Genomic DNA, 18797 nt, shown 5'->3' with positions numbered 1-18797 from the left:
CTATAAAATTCTATACAGAATATAGTTCAAACTAAGGTGTGTTTTTTGTTATTTGAGTGAAAGAATGATAAAGCATCTATTTAGGAATTCTTAGAGTTCAAGCACTGTATTAAGCACTGGGAATATAAATACAAGCAAACAATATCATCCCTACCCTCAAAGGAGAACTAGAGGGGCAGGATTAGGAAAAGAAGTTATAGTACCAGGGTTTGGAAATGGTAGAGAAATGATGTTACAGGCCAGAACTCTGAACCTGAAACAAAGGATTCTTACAAGGTACTAAGTCAGTGGAATTAGATAACTAATTTAGCATTGTGCTTAACAGTTCTCTAGTTCAGTACATGTACTTAGTACTTACTATAGTTCTACAAGATTCAGGTAGGTATCTACAAGATACCTTCGATAAGAGAGCATATATAAGCTAGGAGCCTCAACCAGGAGTCAGTCAGGGAGATTCAGAAGCCAGAGAAGGCAGGCGGAAGCTCAAGCTCTCCGAACCAAGAAGAGAGAAAGACCTCCAGAAAAAGTAGCCCAGCCCCAAATAAAGGAGACAAGACTTTGAAGGAGACAATAAAGGATCTGGACTTTAACCCCTGGCTACTAGTGTGGTGATTACTGAACTGAAATGAAGGCTGCTCCCAGAGAACTCCAAGAAAACCCCAACAAGAGAATATTACACTTTGGCATCCGAATGTGGGGCAGGCACGATCCTAATTTCAGTGGAAAAGTCTCCTCGACCCAGAAAATAGGGCGAGTACAAAAATAGACAAGGAAACTTTGTTAAAGGGCTAAAGAAGTACTTCAGCTAAAATGGGACAAATATTTAGAAAATAGCCTTCTTTTCCAATTCAAGGAAAATGTATAGAGAGCATTGTCAGACCTGTGAAAAGCCAAAGTTTGATTAGAGAGCATTGTCAGATTTATAAAAAGCCAAGGTTTGATTATAATTTGGAAACAGATCACTGAACTTTTAGAAACTGTACAGTACACATCTCCTTGATTCTCTATGGAAAAAGAATTGGAACTAGAGGAGTGAAACTATGTCAATTCTACAATGAAAATGGACCTGACTCAATTTCCAAAGAAACACTTTATTCATATAATTTAATACAACTGGCTTTAGGAAATTATATAAGTTATAGAATAAGGAAAAAAGAAGAAAGCAGGAGGGGGAAGATACAAATAATCTAGGTGAAAAGGATGAAAAATCAGATAAGAATGCAATTAAGTACAATTTTAAGTGTGGTACTTCATAGCAGGAGAAATTAAGTCATCCCTCATTCTCTGACCTACTTCCCTCAATTAACCCTTCATGGGTGGAGGGAGAAGGAGGAGGGGGAGAGGCAGTAACACAATCAGCACCGCCAATGACAAGATTACAAAAGGCAGTGGTTAAGGCTAAGAAAGGACAGGATATATCTGATTTAATAAATGCATATTCTGTGACTGAAGAGCTTCACTCTTCAGATCAACAAAGGAGAAGATACACTCCTTTTGATCTGGAAAAAATTAAGGATTTGAAAAAGAATTGCACTCTTATGTTAAAATGTTACTAGAGAGTTTGGCTTATGAAATTTTAACCACCAGTTATTGGAAATCCATAGCAAGGACATGTTTAGAACCTGGACAAAACTTGTTGTGGCTTTCAGAGTATCATGAATTATGTAGGATTCAAGCCCAAAGCAATAAGGAAACTAGAGTTAATGTACAAATCACCTTTGACAACTAGCAGGTGAAGGTCAATATGCATTGAATTCAGTACAGATTAATTACCCCATAGGAGTGTATGAACAAATTCCTACTGCTACTATAAAAGCTTGGGGTACCCTCCCAGGGAAAGATGGAGGGGAAATCTTCACAAATATAGAGCAAGGTCCCAATGAACTCTTTGCAGATTTTGTGGGACATCTGCAAACAGCTGTCACAAGAACTACTGGAGAAAATGCAGCTTTCACTGTTGTTTAGAACTCAATATTCTAGGGCTCTCTGAGTGATAGCTACATTATGAACACTTAAAAAAAAAGATATAGCAATGATTATGGATGGACACAAGTTCAGGACTTCTTAATGTGATCAATCACAGAAAAGCAATCAGATGGCAGAAAGGCATTATAATCAGGGAGAATACAGACTTTTTTAACCTAACAGAAGGGCAGTGTCCAGTTTGAGCAGCTCCAATGTAATTTCTAGGTGAGGAGAAGAGATTTAGAAAGTGGTAAATAGAAGGGACTAGATAGGTTAACTATCTGAGAGAGAGGGTTTTGCTTGTATTCCTACAGATGGAGAAGGAAACAGATGGTGGCAACGAGCACTTGGAGCACTTGAGAAAAACCTCAAAACAAAGGAGAAGATCTAAGAATAAAATCTGCAGGAATCACTGGATTCCCTAACACAAAATGAGACTATTGCAGGACTTCAAAACTTGCAGGAATTATTGGATTCCTGGCACATGAAGTAATGGACAATAGATTACTTTTGGACTATTTCTAGGACTTCTGCACATGTATGATTCCTTATATTGATTCATGTTATTTGTTATATCACTATTAGCCTATATCATGTTACTATGTGCTTATGTAATTTATATAATTATGTATAATACCTCCCATACTGGTGGATTTATGTGTACCTGTTTTAAGAGTGAAACCCTTCAAAAACCTGCTAATCTAATTTGATTTCCCATTTCCTTTGGTGTTTTCACCTTCCTTTCTGAGACGTCATGATCACCTCCTTTTATGGTGTTTTCAAACCTTTTTTGAACAGTCAGGGAAGGTGTGATTACCTCCTTTTTGGGGTTTCTCACCTCCTTGAGAAGTCAGGGAGGTCATGACCACCTATGTTCTAAAACAATAGAAAGCAGGAGATGTTATGGGCCAGAACTCTGAACTTGAAACAAAGGATTCTTACAAGGTACTAAGTCAGTGGAATTGACAGAGATAATAGTTATCTAATTTAGCATGATACTTAATAGTTCTCTAATTCAGTACATGTACTTAGTACTTACTATAGGTCTATAAGATTCACAACTTTGATAAGAGTGAATATATAAGCTAGGAGCCTCAGCCAGGAGTCAGTCAGGGACACTCAGAAGCCAGAGAAGGCAGGTGGAAGCTCAAGCTCTCGGAACCAAAGAGAGAGATAGACCTCCAGAAAAACTAGCCCAGCCCCATGTGAAGGAGACAATAAAGGATTTAGACTTTAACCCCTGGCTACTCATGTGGTGATTACTGAACTGAAACGAAAGCTGATCCTAGAGAACCCCAAGAAAACCCCAACAAAAGAATATTACATTTTAGAGAGAATATTACAAAATGATGTGGCGACTTGGCTCCAGAAAGATAAAGAGGAAAGCTGGCTTAACAGTCCACTATTCCAAGGGCAGATTCTAGGATTCTGCTGAGGGGAAAATTTGAAAAATGATGAGTATGACTGCAGTACAGATCATGCATGGCACAGAAATGACCAGGAAGTTTAAGTATGCAATTTCACAGACATATCATTTACAATAAGAGTGGAGACAGACCATTCCCACATATCTATAGTCACTTATTTTCTAATATATGAATAAGGGTATATCATAACAGTCTACAAAAATAAACAGAAATTTCAATTTGGTTCAACAAGCATTTATTTATTAAGCTCTACTATGTCATCACTGGACACTGGGGACACAAACAGAAGCAAGATAGTTCCTGCTCTGTTTAGGACCATGCCTAAGTGAAGGGACAAGTCAATTCTCTGAGAGCCTCCACAGTGATGGATCATAACATTTGAAAGAGCTGCTTTGCAGATGTTCCTTGTGGATTAGGAATGAAATAAATTGGAGGGAAGAGGAGAGGTCAGAGAACGCAACTGCCTCTCAAGTCTCTTTGTATCATCGTCATCATCCTCTCACATGAAGAAATCCATTCTATAGGTCTGAGTTAGACCTCCAGCAGCCACTAGTACGTGGCTCCTGTATCACAACACTGTTCTGAGGAAGCTTAAAATCTATAGGGGCGAACTACAAGTACACATTTAAATAAATTCGAAATACATACAAAGTAAAGAGAAAGAAAGGCGATGCAATGGCTGGCAAGAGGCAGAATATTAATCACCAAGTAAACTTAAGGGACAAAAGACTTTTTTTTTTTTTTTTTTTTAAGATACAAGTTTTTTTCAGGATTAGGGAGAAAAACTGAATATCAACGAGGTAGAAAGTAAAATGGTACCTTTTCACCACAATTATCCTTAAAACCTTTAGGAACTTTTTCATAGGTTTTAGTGATTACAGTTAGTAAATCCTTTTTATTTTAACATCAAAACCAAGTATCAAAAGAGATGAACTAGAATCAGATCTTCACATTAAAATATTAAATCAAGATTTTCCAAAAAAAAAAAAATCATACTTAAACATAGTGCTCTCAAAAATGAAGCCATTCACATTCATTTTGCTTAGTGAGAGCAAGAAGGGTTTTTTGAGCCAATTAATATTTATTTTATTTGATTTCATTCTTCAATTTTATTATCTTTTCTATATGTACATCATAGTACATGTATATATGTACAATAAATGTATATAATTTGTAAATATACTATATTAGTAAATATATATTAGTATAAATATATTATATTCAACATTTTTGTTTAAAATTAAATTAAGTCTAGCATAAAGGAGTTTTCCTACTTGGTGGTTATTTTCAGCTTCTGGTATTAACAGCTAAGGAACAAGAGGGCATATATGATTAGGCTTGTATAAATGGGGCCAGTTGACTTGGCAAGTCAATTAATTTCTGACTCCCCGAATTTTCAAGTAAAATAGCAGTTTTTCAGTCATCTTTCTCTCTCTTTCTCTCCCTCTCTCTTCACATATGTATATATATATATATATTATATATATATATATATATATATATACACACACACACATATATATATATATAATCATTTTCTAATTTGTATCATAATTATTTTATACATACTTTGTTCCTTATAATTCAAATAAATAATACAACAAACATTTATTAAACAACTAAAAAGCTTTTGAAGGTAGAGACAACACTACTTTTCACAGTATCTTCAGCTGGAAGAGACTTTTAATCCAAATCCCAATTTTAAAGATGAGAAAACTAGGTTTCAGAAAGGTCAAGTAACTTCCTCAAGGTCACACAGGTATTTGGAAACAGAGCTAGAATTTAAACTCCTGTACCTCCAAGTTCTGCCCCTATGCTATTGTTAAGTGCCTTGCCATTGCCATTTTTATATCTTTGATGCCTAATATCATATACTTTAAAATAAGTTATGTGTATATCTGTATGTAATTGTTGAAACTGTACTAAACAATAAGCACTAGCTGGAACTGAGGATATCAATGTTGCTCCTATAACATAAATATCCAAGATTTACCCCTAAAAAGAATAAGATTTAAAACTATAGTTTTAATAGTAAGACTAAGGAACAGAATTGATCTTCAACCACTATTTTTATCAAAGTGATTTCCTTATGACTCAAAGGGAAAACTAAATTCAACAATCTATTCTTTAAGATTCAATATCAGTTGTTTTTCCAAACACTCTAATCTTGCCATATATTATTCTTCAACATGATCTGCATCAATCCAGCATTTCTACCAATCTTTGTTCATTCTGGTCCATTTGGCATGTTCTCCTAAATCCCCTTCATCAACCTATATCCATTACTTTCTTTATGGCAACCTCAATCCCAACATAATTACTTTCTCTCTGAACTTTATTTCTATCTGTAGCCATGTATCTGCTTATGTTTGTACAAAATCATTTTCCCTCTCTAAATAGAAACAAGTCTTCAATTTCTTTCATATTTCATTCTTTACACAGAAAGTAGTTAATAATGTTGCTGAATGACAAAAATACCCTATTAACTAAGTATAAAATGTATGGACATGAAAAATAGTTTTAACGTTTGTGTGAAGTACTATATAAACAAAACCAAAAATGACAGTTTGTGCCTTCAAGGAGCTTAAATTCTATTAGGGAATGGGATTGGAGGGGAAGATATATAACCCATTTTGTAGATCTGTATTTACAACTGGGTTCTTTTTTCATGAATGGAGATCATAATCAGTCCCAGAATGCCCATGAGGTGTGAGTGACTCTTATCTAGGTATCCTCCTGTAAATCTGCCACAGGGATATAATCAAAATGCAGAGGCCTTCTTCCAGATCTCTTAAGTTGTATGAACGGAACATGTAAGTTTTCCATTGTTCATTCCCTACCAGTAATCTACAAACTTTTTTGATTATGGTCCTATTAGTGAGAGAAAGAGAGAGAGAGAGAGACACACACACACACACACACAGACAAAGACAGAGAGAAAAGAATATCCATAATATGTATAAATTTACTCATAAATTTTGCACATGTTCTACTGAACTAATAGTTTTATACACATACAAAAACCGAAAATAAAAAGGATAAGAAAACTAGATCTCACTTTTTGATTTTACTAAAAATATATACATCGATATTTTTAATGAAATCACTTAAACTGAAAGGTTAACACTCTTGTTTAAAACACTGTTATGTATCAATTGGAAGATGTCATTCTTAGTCTATTTTTATCTTTGGTTTTTAAAAAAACTACTTCTTAAAATGCAAATCCTAATTCAGTTCCAATTGATCAATGATGGACAGAATCACCCAGAGAAGGAACACTGGGAATTGAGTATTAACTGTTTGCATTTTTGTTTTTTGTCCCAGGTTATCTTTACCTTCTGAATCCAATTTTCCCTGTGCAACAAGAAATTCGGTTCTGCACACATATATTGTATCTAGGAAATACTATAACATATTTAACAAGTATGGGACTGCCTGCCATCTAGGGGAGGGGGTGGAGGGAAGAAGGGGAAAATTCAGAACAAAAGTGAGTGCAAGGGATAATGTTGTAAAAATTTACCCATGCATATGTACTGTCAAAAAAGAAAAAAGTTATAATTATAAAATTTTTAAAAAAGTGCAGATCCAAATGGAAGATGTTTTGTAATATAAGTTTCTATCTTCTCAAATGTTAATCAGATGTACTTGCCTAATTGGCAAAGGACTAAATGGATTTTTCCTTAATAAGGAAAATCCCACCTATTTAAAACAAAAACCAACATTACATGTAATGGAGAAATGATAAAAAGATTTGGACAAGGATCATTTATTTTAGTATCATTACTTTTTGCCTGTAGTTTTAGAAACATCTGCTACAGTAATATTGCAAGAAAAATAAGTTGAAGGGATAAGGGGAGACAATTTTTTGAAGATAATATGAATGCCTACTTAAGGGAATCTAAAGTTTAAAGTTAAATAATAACTTTGATATGAAAAGATAAATTCCCTTCTAAATAATTATAGAGAGTTTTATATATATATGTATGTGTGTGTGTGTATATATATATATATATATATATATATATATATATATATATATATGTATGTATGTATACTACAATAAAGTTCCTATTAGAGAAACAAAGACTGAAATAAATTCTCATAATTGGGCCATGCCAATAAAAATGACAATGTTATCTAATTAATTTACTTACTCAGTTTCATACCAAACTACCAAATAATTACTTCACAAATCTAGGAAGAAAAAAATTCATACGGAGGAACACAAAAAAAAAAAAAATCAAGAATTTCAGGAGTAATAATTTTTATAAGAGGAAAGGAAAAGTACTCAGCAGTACTAGATATCAAACAATTTAATTTGGGGTAAAAATTGGTGGGAGTCAATTAGTGCTACATATTATGATCACAAGACCCAGAAACCAAGTATAATGATATTTGATAAAGTCAAAGATACCAATTACTCATGGGAAAAAAATTCACTATTCAACAAAAAATCCAGGAAAAACTGGAAAGCAGTCTGGCAGAAACTAGGTTTAGAACAGTTTATCTCATAGAATGCATACCACCATAAGTTCCAAAATGATGCATGATCCAGATATATATATGGTCACACTATTTTTAAAAATGGAAAAACTAGAAAAGAAATACTAATTGTACTATGCATAAGGAGAAGTGGTTTTGACCAATCAAGGAATTGGGATCATAGAAGATAAAATGAACAATTCTGATTACATAAGATTAAAATAATTTGTACAAACAAATCAAAGCTTTAGAAAAATGTTTAGAAAGCAAAGAGTAAATTGGGAAAAGTTATTTATCACAAGTTTCTTCAATAAAGATCTAATATCCAGGATGCCCAGAGACCTCTCTCACACACACACACAACATATACATAGACATATACATGTACATTATATATATATATATATATATATATATATATATATATATATATATGTATGTATGTATCTATCTATCTATCTATCTATCTATCTATCTATCTATCTATCTATATGTATCTATATATATAACATATATTTACTTATATATGAGAACAAGACCCATTCCCCACTAGATAGCAGAGGATGTAAATAACCAGTTCTCAAAAGAAGAAAAATAAGTTATCAATAGGGAAAGAATTCTCCAAAGCAATAATAATAAGGAAAACACAAATTAAAATAACTTTGATTGTCTATCTCATATTCATCAACTGGCAAAGATGATGAAAGGAAAATTTTAATTGTTGGATAGGATATCATAGAATAAACACATGTATTTGTTTTAGTGTATCCCTATCAGTTACCAATAAAAACTACCTCAGCTCCAGGGTAGGAGTTTCAAATCAGAGTAATTCGTTTCTGCAGGACCAGGGCACAAGATAGATAAAATTTGGAGGATCAAGATTAAGAAGCATGGCAGCATTCAAGATGGTGTATGTGGGCAAATGGTTAGGAAGAATGTCAAGAATATGCTCTCAACAATTTGGAACTATATCAAAAGGGCAATAAAACCATGCTATACCTTTTTAAAAATTAATTAATTTAATTAATTTTCACAAAAATTTCATGCATAGGTAATTTTCCAGCATTGACAATTGCAAAACCTTTTGTTTCAACTTTTCCCTTCCTTTCCCCTACCCCCCCTTTCCCCAGATGGCAGGTTGACCAATACAAACCATGCTATACCTTTGATAATACCATTACTAGCTCTCCATCCTAAAGAGATAAAAACCAAAAAAGTAACAGAACTTATACCTACAAAAATATTTATAGAAATTCTTTTAATGGTGGCAAGGAATCGGAAATTAAGGGTATATTCAATTATTGGGGAATGGTTGGACAAGTTGATATATATGATTGTGATGGAATATTGTTTTGCTATAATAAATGACAGACATGACTATAATGGAAATGTTTTATATAACTTCATATGTGTCTTCTTAATGGGAAGTGAGGTGGGGAGGAAGGGAGAGAATCAAGTTTTAAAAACAAATGTAAAAAATAGTTCTAAGTGTAATTGGGGAAAATAAAAACATTAAATAAAAAAAATAAATAAATGACAAGCAAAATGCTCCCAGAAAAACCTGGCAAGATTTACATGAACTGACGCAAAAGGGAAATGAGCAGAATCAGGAGAACATTGTATATAGTAACAGCAATATTGTATGATGATCAACTGTTTAGCTATTCTCAACAATACAATGACTCTCTGACAATTCTAAGAGTTAGGATGAAAATGCCTCCTCCTGAGAAAGAATTGATGGAATCTGAATACAGATTGAAGCAAAACTTTTCTTTACTTTATTTTTCTTGGATTTTTTTGGTCTATTTTTTTTTCCACAGCATGACTAACATGGAAATATGTTCTGTATGATTGCACATGTATGTAAACTCTATCAAATTGCTTACTTACTCATTGGGGGGGAGGAGTGGGGAGAGAATTTGGAACTTAAAATGTTAAAAACTTTTTATATGTAACTGGGGGGGAAGTATTATGTGTGTGTGTGTGTGTGTGTGTGTGTGTGTGAGAGACATTGAGCTTAACAACAGACTCCAGGTGGCAGGAGGAATGAATTTGAGAAAAGAAAAAAGGGTACAAAGTGGGTGGTTCCTCCCATCTTTTTTTTTTTTTTTTTTTTTTTTTTTGAGTTTGGCTGTGAAAGGGAGCCAAGATTATAAAATAGTTGGATATATGTTAAGAGATGAAGGTGTTTATGTAAGTCTATAGGTAGCAAGAAAAAAACCAATGGATAATAAAAGGTTAAAAAAAAGCAGGGACAGATGATGAACAAATCTGGCAAATTCCTGTAGAAGACTAGACGGGGATAATATCAAAGAAGACAAGCAAAGGGGGCTGTTGTCAAGGTTTCTTAGACAGAAAATGAAATATTACCAACAAAATTAAGTAAAAGAAAATACACTGCCCCAAATTTAAGTAGAGAAAGGAATGGAAAGTGTTTGGATAATCTGGACAAATAAATTTTGAAAGATTAACTTAAATTTTGTTTAAAATCATTAAAAGATACCTTTATCAAAGCTGAATTTTAATTCAGCTTTTAATTGCCCGGAACACTGAGAGGTTACTAACTTGTCTAAGATCACATACCAGTCATACAGAAATAGGAATTGGGCCTAGGTCATCTAGTCTCTCCACAATAGACTTCAATAAATGGTACAAAACTGATGAATTATGTACAAAAAAAGACCAAAATAACAGCATTTACCAAATGTGCACCTGTGGTATACGTATTCATACAGTAAGCTGGATACAAATCAAGAATCATCAAACTACATCCTGGCCTAATTCTGTACAATCCCTACTTAAATTTAATTTAATTTGAGAGGATAGCATTATAAAACTCATGAAAATACCAATACCTGCAAATCCTTGCCCTTATGCAATGAAATAAATAAAAAAAATGTTTAGTAGTTTTCATTTTAAAGGGATGTAAATCAAGAGTGGTAAAATAGCTTTATGTTCATCAGGGTGCTATAATCTAGAGCAAAACACTGTCAAAATGATGTATTCAATTCCATTTTCAGTTTTCTAAAGTATATGAAATTTGTAATCCTAGTCTTTATTTTTTTTGAGTTCTCTATCTAGAGATGAGTATCCAAATGGCAAATAATCTCCCCTGACACATATGAGTGGGTTAGCTACCACAAGATACTCCCTTTAAAGAGGAGTTTTTTCAAACTGATGAATACAGCCATCTATGTGACTTACAAATGGCTAATGAGGAAAAAAAAAAACCAGAAGAAAACAAAGAGAAAGGCTTCAATCTGTATTTACTATTATTCTTATAAGTGAACAATTTTAAGCTTAATATAAAGTATACATTTTTAATTTGTGTCCATCCATCATAATCATTGCTATATCTTTTTTTTTTAAGTGTTCATAATGTAGCTATCACTCAGAGAGCCCTGGAATATTGAGTTCTAAACAACAGTGAAAGCTGCTTTCTAAGCTTATTCCTTCTGTTGTGGTTTACAACCATGGAGGGCTCAGGAGAGTGTGAACAGCTATCTGTGGTACAGCAGTAATGTTTTATGGCTGGATGCCCAGATTGTCTAGCTCTGCACACTACTCTATAGTCTTTTGAGGGCTACTGAAAAGGAATGAATTCTTAATAAACAGTTCTTCATCCCTGCAATAGATTCTTCATTTGCAACTAATTGTCATTGAATTTTTCTCCAAAACCATATTTAATATGCAAGCACTTAGTCATAATTTCAGTTTATAAAACTGCAATTTTCATAAAAAATATAATTTAAATGTATAATTTTAAACTGAATAGACAATTATTTCTAATGCACAAATTGTGTTCCTCATTGTTTTAACACCAAATTGACTTCTCTGTATAGTGTTACATAATTATTTCAGAAAGAAGACTTCATCTATAAAATTACCCTATAAGTGAAGTTTACACAATAGATATATCTTGAAAACTAGGTGCAAACTGAATTTTTGGAAGGTGAATTAAATCCTAAATTCACTAAGATAGCTAGAGATTTAAATCTTATAGAGAATTCCTTTATAGGACAATCCTCTTATCCCTTAATTTTTTTTGTATAAAGTCTGATTTTGTAAAACTAAATTTGCTTAAAGCAAAAACTACACTATTTACTCAAAAAATCTCAAGTTTGCAAGGTTTATTTATAATCATTTGCTAAAGAATCAAAGTACATAAAATTATTTGTTTAGTCTCAATTATACGACATCTATACACCATAAATATCAATGGACAGGATAAAAGTTAGATTACCAAAACACTAAATTACCAAACTCTGATGCTAATTAAGACACCACAATTTGCTTTTTTTTTTTTTGGAAGGAGAGGGAGCTGGATCTGTAATTTCACTGGTGTAAGGAATTTCTAATAAGAGAAGATTTTAACTTTTTTTGTGTGTGGCATAGTCTCCATTTGACAGTCTGATAAAGTCTTCCTTCTCAGAATAATACTTTTCACATACAAAATTAAATAGATATTATAAAAGAAATTATACTAAAATGGCATTCAAAATATTTGATAAAACAAATTTATGGAGCTCAGCTAAGGACCCCTGAAATAAGAAAACTACCAATGCTGATGTACTTGCTCTGAAGTTATATTATATATTAAGAAATTACTTGGGACACTGAGAGATTAGTAACTTGTCTAAGATCACATACCAGTCAAACAGAAATGGGACTTGGGCCTAGATCATCCAGTCTCTCCACAAAAGACTCCAATAAATGGTACAAAACTGCTGAATTATCTCAAAATTACAAAAAAGACCAAATAACAGCATTTACCAAATGTGCACCTGTGGTATAGGATATTCATACAGTAGGCTAGATCCAAATCAAGAATCATCAAACAACATCCTGGCCTATTTCTGTTCTGTACTATCTCTACTTAAAACAAAAACCAAAAAACAAAAAACAAAACAAACAAACAAATAAACCTGCAAGTTATATGTTTTTATCACTTTCCCTACCCTTCCCCTGCACATGTTTTAGAATCCCTAGTTTCTTTCAAAACTCAATTTCAGCACTGCCTTCTAAATGAAACCTTTTGAGATTCTCTAGCTACTAATACTTCTGTTAACAATTATCTTGTATTTTTTTTTTTTGGTATATATTTTTATATGTATAGTTTTATATACATGTTATCTTGCCTAGACAGAAAGTAAATTACTTGAGGGTTGAAACTTTTTTTATATACCTAACATCCAGCACAGCTCCAAATAACAAGCTTCATAAATGCTTATTAAGGGAATTTTGCAAAGTTCCTTCTTATTTTGTTGCCCATGTAGTCTACCTCCCATATCCTAATCTCTTGCCTGAAGATTAACTCTAGACTTCAAAATTTTTTACATAGTGCACCCTGCACATAGTAAGTGCTTAATAAATGATTTTTGATTTACTCATTCAAGTTAGTTTTCTATACTATTTCTAGTTCCCACTACAGATTTTCCCATTACTATAATTAAGGAAACTTTCTCTTAGACTCATATCTACTTGGTTCATACTTGCTTAAATATTTGCCATTCTTCTACTTGGAATAAGTACCTACTTTAAATCTAACTTTCTTTCTTACAGTATATTAAATATATAATTTAGGTCTAGAAGGGAATTCAGAAGCCATCCAGTTCAATGCCTTAGGTTTTGTTTTTGTTTTTTTACAGAATAAGGAATTTGGAGTTCAGAAAGTTAAGGAATTTGCCTAAAAATCACACAGAGAAGTGATAGATGGGACCCCAGATCCCCAAAACCAATAATTTAAAAACACATACCCCACATATTTCTTACAAAATCTTTCAAAGGTCATTCAAAATGATAAGATTATTGTCTATACACAAGAAATGCTTGATAATGGTGGGAAGGAAGAGAGCCTATGAAATTTTTTTTTTTTAATCTGAAGATGGGAACTCCTTAAATAACAAACAGTACAGTACTTTTATACAGTAAATTATGGGAAGTAATCTTCCTCTAAGTACTTATTTTTTATTTAATCTAATAATCATTTGCAGCACTTTAGATACTACAGTGGCAATAGTTTATATTTGAAATATTACATTTTCTGATTAATTTGAGGAGGAGGGGGTAAGCAGAGAATACTGAATAGTAAGTTCTCAGTCAGTTCTGTATTGCAAGGGTTTTATCTTGTAATTCTTTCCAATTCAGAGTCTCCCTTTACTGAAGAAAAAGGCTGCCCTGCCCCACCCCTGACCTCCTCTTCCAGTTTCTTTTTGGAAAAGGGCCAGATGACAGCAGTTGGAAAAACACAAATTTATCTCAGAAAGACCAGCTGCTAAGGGGGAGGGAATAGATTTAAAGTTTCATCTATTCCTCAAATTTCTTGCTTAAAAAAAAAAAAAAAAATCAATCTCTTAAATTGCAACATATCTTGCATTCCCTCCAAATTAAATGTAGAGGTAAAAAGGTAAAATCTTTTAGTTCATTGTTCTAGATAACTAAAGATAAAGATAACCTGTCACACCAATCATTTGAGAAAAACTATTTGCAAATACAATATTACAACAATTTGTACTTGCAAGCTGGAAAACCTGAAATCAACATTTCATATCATTACCCCCAAGTTTTACCTTAAAAAGAATTTAAAATGTCCAAATTGAAATGAAATACCTTATGTTTTTTAGATAGAACTGGCCAACAATTTTGGCCTCAAGCTTCTTTAATTTTATACACTGACATTAAAACTGTAGTACCAATCAATAATCTACAGCTTAGACCTAAAAAATGTGGAAATGGTGAGGATTAAAATTTTTAAATTGGGATTTAGAAACAAAATCCAATCTGAGAAATACAATTTAGCTCTTAATTATTTTTTCTGAAACAAAAAAAGCTAGCTCCTTAAATATTAAAAAAAAATTAGCTTAAAGGATCATAAAACATTATTTTACCTAACTTTATTGGTAAGATATTCTATACAAATTTCAAGTTACCCAACTTGAAATTTACCCAATTATCCTCTAAAGAAAAATGGATTCTAATTACAAAAAGGAAAATTAGCCCTGATCAAAGTCAATTGAGAAGTTCTCTAATCCTTGGGTACTATTTTTAAATCAGAATTTTCCTAAGTGAACTAAATACAATCTGAACAATTTGGAGATAATTTTCTGTTGAAAACTGAAAAAAAATTACATTCTTATTTTGTATTATGTGTTTAGTTTTTCAAATGAGTTTTACTCTGTATGTGCAAATGTCTTTCATATTATCCCCTATCAGATAGATATATCTTGGTCTAAAGGTAAGATACTTCTTCAATACAAAGAAAGAATATCATTGATTTTGATATCTTGGGAGGGGGGATGGATGTCATGGAAGTAGGTACAACTATTAGTGAACCAAGTACCTAATATTGGTCACTATCTACATAATCACTGACCAATCAACCTGGACCAGACAGAAGGAGGAAACTTAACAAAGTGCACATTTTTCCCACATTCACATTAATTACTCTTAGTGCTCCAAAATTAAATATTTGAAATAATAACTTTAAGGAAGGGCCTACTTTCTGAAGTTTAAAAACCATCAGCATGGTAACTGGAATAGCCATCCATTCTATTTTAAGTTACCAAACTATGCCAACACAATATTAGCCAAAATTACTAACCAACTGATGAGAACTCCTTGAGGCATTTAACTTGCAAGGCAATTGTACACCATTTTGAGTTCAGAACTTGCAATTCAGTCAGGAAATAGTAGACCATTCAAATGGAGGCTTACTTGGGATTTTGTCAAAGACTTGAAATAATTCAACAAACTACAGAACCACAGTTAAAGAACAATGTGACTGGTGCCCATCAAACCCCCCCCCCAAAAAAAAAACAAACAAACCTTACTCCAATCATTCACTGGATAAGAAATCTTAATTTCTAAACTTCAGTTTAATATACAAGGAAATCCTAGTTTACATACGAGTGTTTAAAAGCTCTGGATCAATTAGTTAATATCCTATTTACAAATCACAAGTGAAAACAAATGCTCCTCAAACAAGTGAAAATGAGAAGCTCCAAGGAACGTTAGCTGTAAACAGTACAGATGTTGCATGGCTCATTTTTTTCCTCAGACACATCACTCGATGCCCACAGCACCGTTAGGAAATTCACCTGATTAAAGAGATTTATATGCAATTAAATCACCATCGTCAGAAAACGAAATTTGAGTTTAAAATTTCTCAGTGCGTATGCAACAACAGAATAAAAGCAAATTTCCCTTTATTTTATGTTTGATACGAATCTATGATTTGAGACTTTTTTTTTAAAGGGAACAAAATTTCCTCAAATCCACTGTCAACCCCCCAAAAAAAGAGTAAAGAAAAAGAAAATTAAGCGTCTTTTATTTGTAAAAGATAAATTCAACTCAAACGACTGCCCATAAACAAAATCAAATATATGTATATTATTTTAACAATGAAAATCTGTCTTCCCAAAAGGTCTGCTTTCTATCCCCAGCACTGCTATTTAAACAAACACGAGTGAATAATAATAAATTCACACAGGGATCATTTGTTTCTGGCCAAACGGCAAAGAACCGCGATGCCAGCACAACAGACTACAGCAGCCCCCCTCCCCCTTTTCCCCAAGCGTCTGATGGAATTGCGGAATTACATCCTCTGGGTAAAGCAACCTTCTGGAGTAGTACACCTCCCACCGACACCTCAACTTAGTCGAACAAAGACATTTTCAGTATCTTGAAAAGCAAGTTGGAGCTCCCGAGGTTGGTTCCTGCGATGCGCAGGGCTCCCAGTCTGAGGAGCATCCCCGGGTCCAGACGCACTCACCTCGGCTCCTGGCCCAGCGGCGACTGCAGCTCGCGGCTCCGGCTTCACAGGAGGCTTAAATATGTCAGGAGCCGCCCGGGCGTTTCGCTGGGTCTCAGCCGGCGGAAAGAGTCCTTGCCCTCTCAGTTCCCCGGAATCAAGTGCCGGGGCCAGGGGCAGGGCTTCCCGCCTGCGCGGAGTCCGGCCCGGGCGGCGGGTAGGAGGAGGCGGCGGTGGCGGCGGCAGGGAGAGCAAGGAGGCAGGAGCGGCGGGTCCCGGCAGGTCCAGGTCCTCGAGTAGCTTCAACTCACCTTCCTCCTCAAAGAGAGGAGCCTGGAGCTCGAGCCCCAGCCCGAGCCGGAGAGCGGCGGCGGCAGCTACGAAGGCGAAGCTGCTCCGCAGCGGGACCAGGGTTGAAGCGCAGGGCCGGCTCCGCTCCCGCCTACGGCTCGGGCGGGCCTCCCAGGGGGTGTCCAGCGGAGCGCTGCAGGCGAGGAGACAGCTCTGGCAGCGGACAGGAGATGGAATGAATGAGAAGTGCTCACTGCTGCTGGGCGGCTGCGGCTGCGGCTGCTGTCGCTCCCAGGGCCCTCGCGCTGAGGTACGGAGCTGCCACCGCGGCCATTTTGTTGCTCTAACTGACAAGAACACCTCCTCCTCCTCCTTCTCCTCCTCCCTTCAGACAACCGCCCCCCTCACCGCCGCCGCCCCCCCTCCCTCCTCCTTTCCCCGGCTCCCGCCAGACGGGGCGCTCGCGCCCCCTTCCCCGCCCCTCTGCGGCCATAAACAGGAAGTAGTCCCGGTCCCTAGCACGTGACACCGACCGTATCTGCATACAAGAGTAGTTCTGGCCAATCCTAGGTCTTGCCCATGTTCGGCCCCAGTGCGCATCCCCCACCTCGACCACTGGTTTCTCTGCGTTACGCCACGCCTTCTCCTGCCTTTCCCTCCCTAAACCATAGCACCCCTCTAGTCTTGGCATGTCTGGTGGAGTCTTCTCCATCTGACTCCCCCATCTCCCCTTGGTGCGGGGGAGCATCCAAGCAGTTTCCTCCTCTCTTTCCTCCATTACCAGTTTTCCCCCACTCCCCCGCCGCGTTCGAGTGATATCTCATTGGACAGGAAGGGAGGCCCCATCGCAACATCAGCTCCATTTAAAATCAATCCGACTGGTCCCCGAAGCAAATGCTTTGAGGGGAGAAGGGCTCTGAGGTTTGGCGCAAGATATTTTTACGACGATACTTCAGCCCCAGTAAAGCACCACCCACTCCGGCAGCAGCTTCTCTCCCCCCCCTTGTCTAATACCACACATATGAGCCCCCTCCCCCAACAACATAACACACACACACATGAACACGCATGCATATCCACAGACACCAAAGGCGGCATTTCCTTACCCCCCAGCCCTCTGTCTAGAAACCCCACCATGTACATTTTCCCCCTTCCACTTGCAACTCAGTCCGGACTCTTCTAAAAGCATAGCCTCCCAGTGGAACACATTGCCCGCGGGCCAAACTAACCTCAATGCAAAGCAATCCCCGAAGAGACATCCATTTTTTTGGCCACAGCACAAACACACTCCCCTTCTGCTAATACCCTGGTCTGCGTAAGCACAAGCACTTGAGCTAATGCGCGGCTGATGCTTCCTTCGCGGAGGTTTCCTAACATTTAAAAGCCTTGTACTTTTACGTCCCTCAGTTTGTGGAGTGTTGATTGCACATAGTAGGCACTTAATTTGTTAAATTTAATTACCACATTTATTATTTTTTAATTCCAGTTAGAGCATACAATAACTTCATGAAACCCACAATTTTATCCATTTTTTATGTACAGCATTTGGGGCAGACCGACATTCTGCATCATCAGATTCAGAGGCACTATTTTAAAGCTTAAGCAATTCCCTAGCTTTGGGGAGGGATTAAAATACTGCATCTCTTTGAGAACCTCATAAAGGACCAAGGGAGCAACACTAATGTTGAGGCAAAATTGTTACTATCTCCTTTAATCTCACCCCCCACCTTGAGCTTTGTGCACTCCTGCCTTTTTGATGCCATTTTTCCATCTTTCCCAAACTCAGTTCCTTATACAGCTTTCAAAGGTGATCTCCAATTTCTGTTCTGTAGCTTTTCTTAAAACCTTCACCAATTAGTAAGAATTGAAATCTGAGAGCATCT

At 35.6% G+C, this 18797-nt stretch overlaps 1 protein-coding gene across 8 annotated transcripts in view; it reads right to left on the bottom strand.

Annotated features, from left to right (window-relative positions):
• The window catches only part of TNRC6C (trinucleotide repeat containing adaptor 6C), a 218968-nt gene extending 200699 nt beyond the window's left edge, over window positions 1-18269 (bottom strand). For 3 of the 8 annotated variants that reach the window (XM_074260236.1, XM_074260241.1, XM_074260242.1), the window contains exon 1: window positions 16645-17277. Coding sequence is in view for 1 of the 8 variants with exons in the window: in XM_074260237.1 (XP_074116338.1) it covers window positions 18144-18173 (30 nt within the window). In the remaining 7 variants the exon portion in view is untranslated. Of the gene's footprint in view, window positions 1-16644; window positions 17278-18143 lie in introns of those variants that run through there. The other 5 variants (XM_074260238.1, XM_074260243.1, XM_074260237.1 and 2 more) reach the window with 4 other exon arrangements.
• Between the last annotated feature and the right edge of the window lie 528 nt (window positions 18270-18797).

Source organism: Sminthopsis crassicaudata, chromosome 4 (genome assembly GCF_048593235.1).
Source record: "Sminthopsis crassicaudata isolate SCR6 chromosome 4, ASM4859323v1, whole genome shotgun sequence".
NCBI classification, from domain to species: domain Eukaryota; kingdom Metazoa; phylum Chordata; class Mammalia; order Dasyuromorphia; family Dasyuridae; genus Sminthopsis; species Sminthopsis crassicaudata.
The sequence above is the reverse complement of the archived record's forward strand: the minus strand, read 5'-3'. Positions and strand labels throughout refer to the sequence as shown.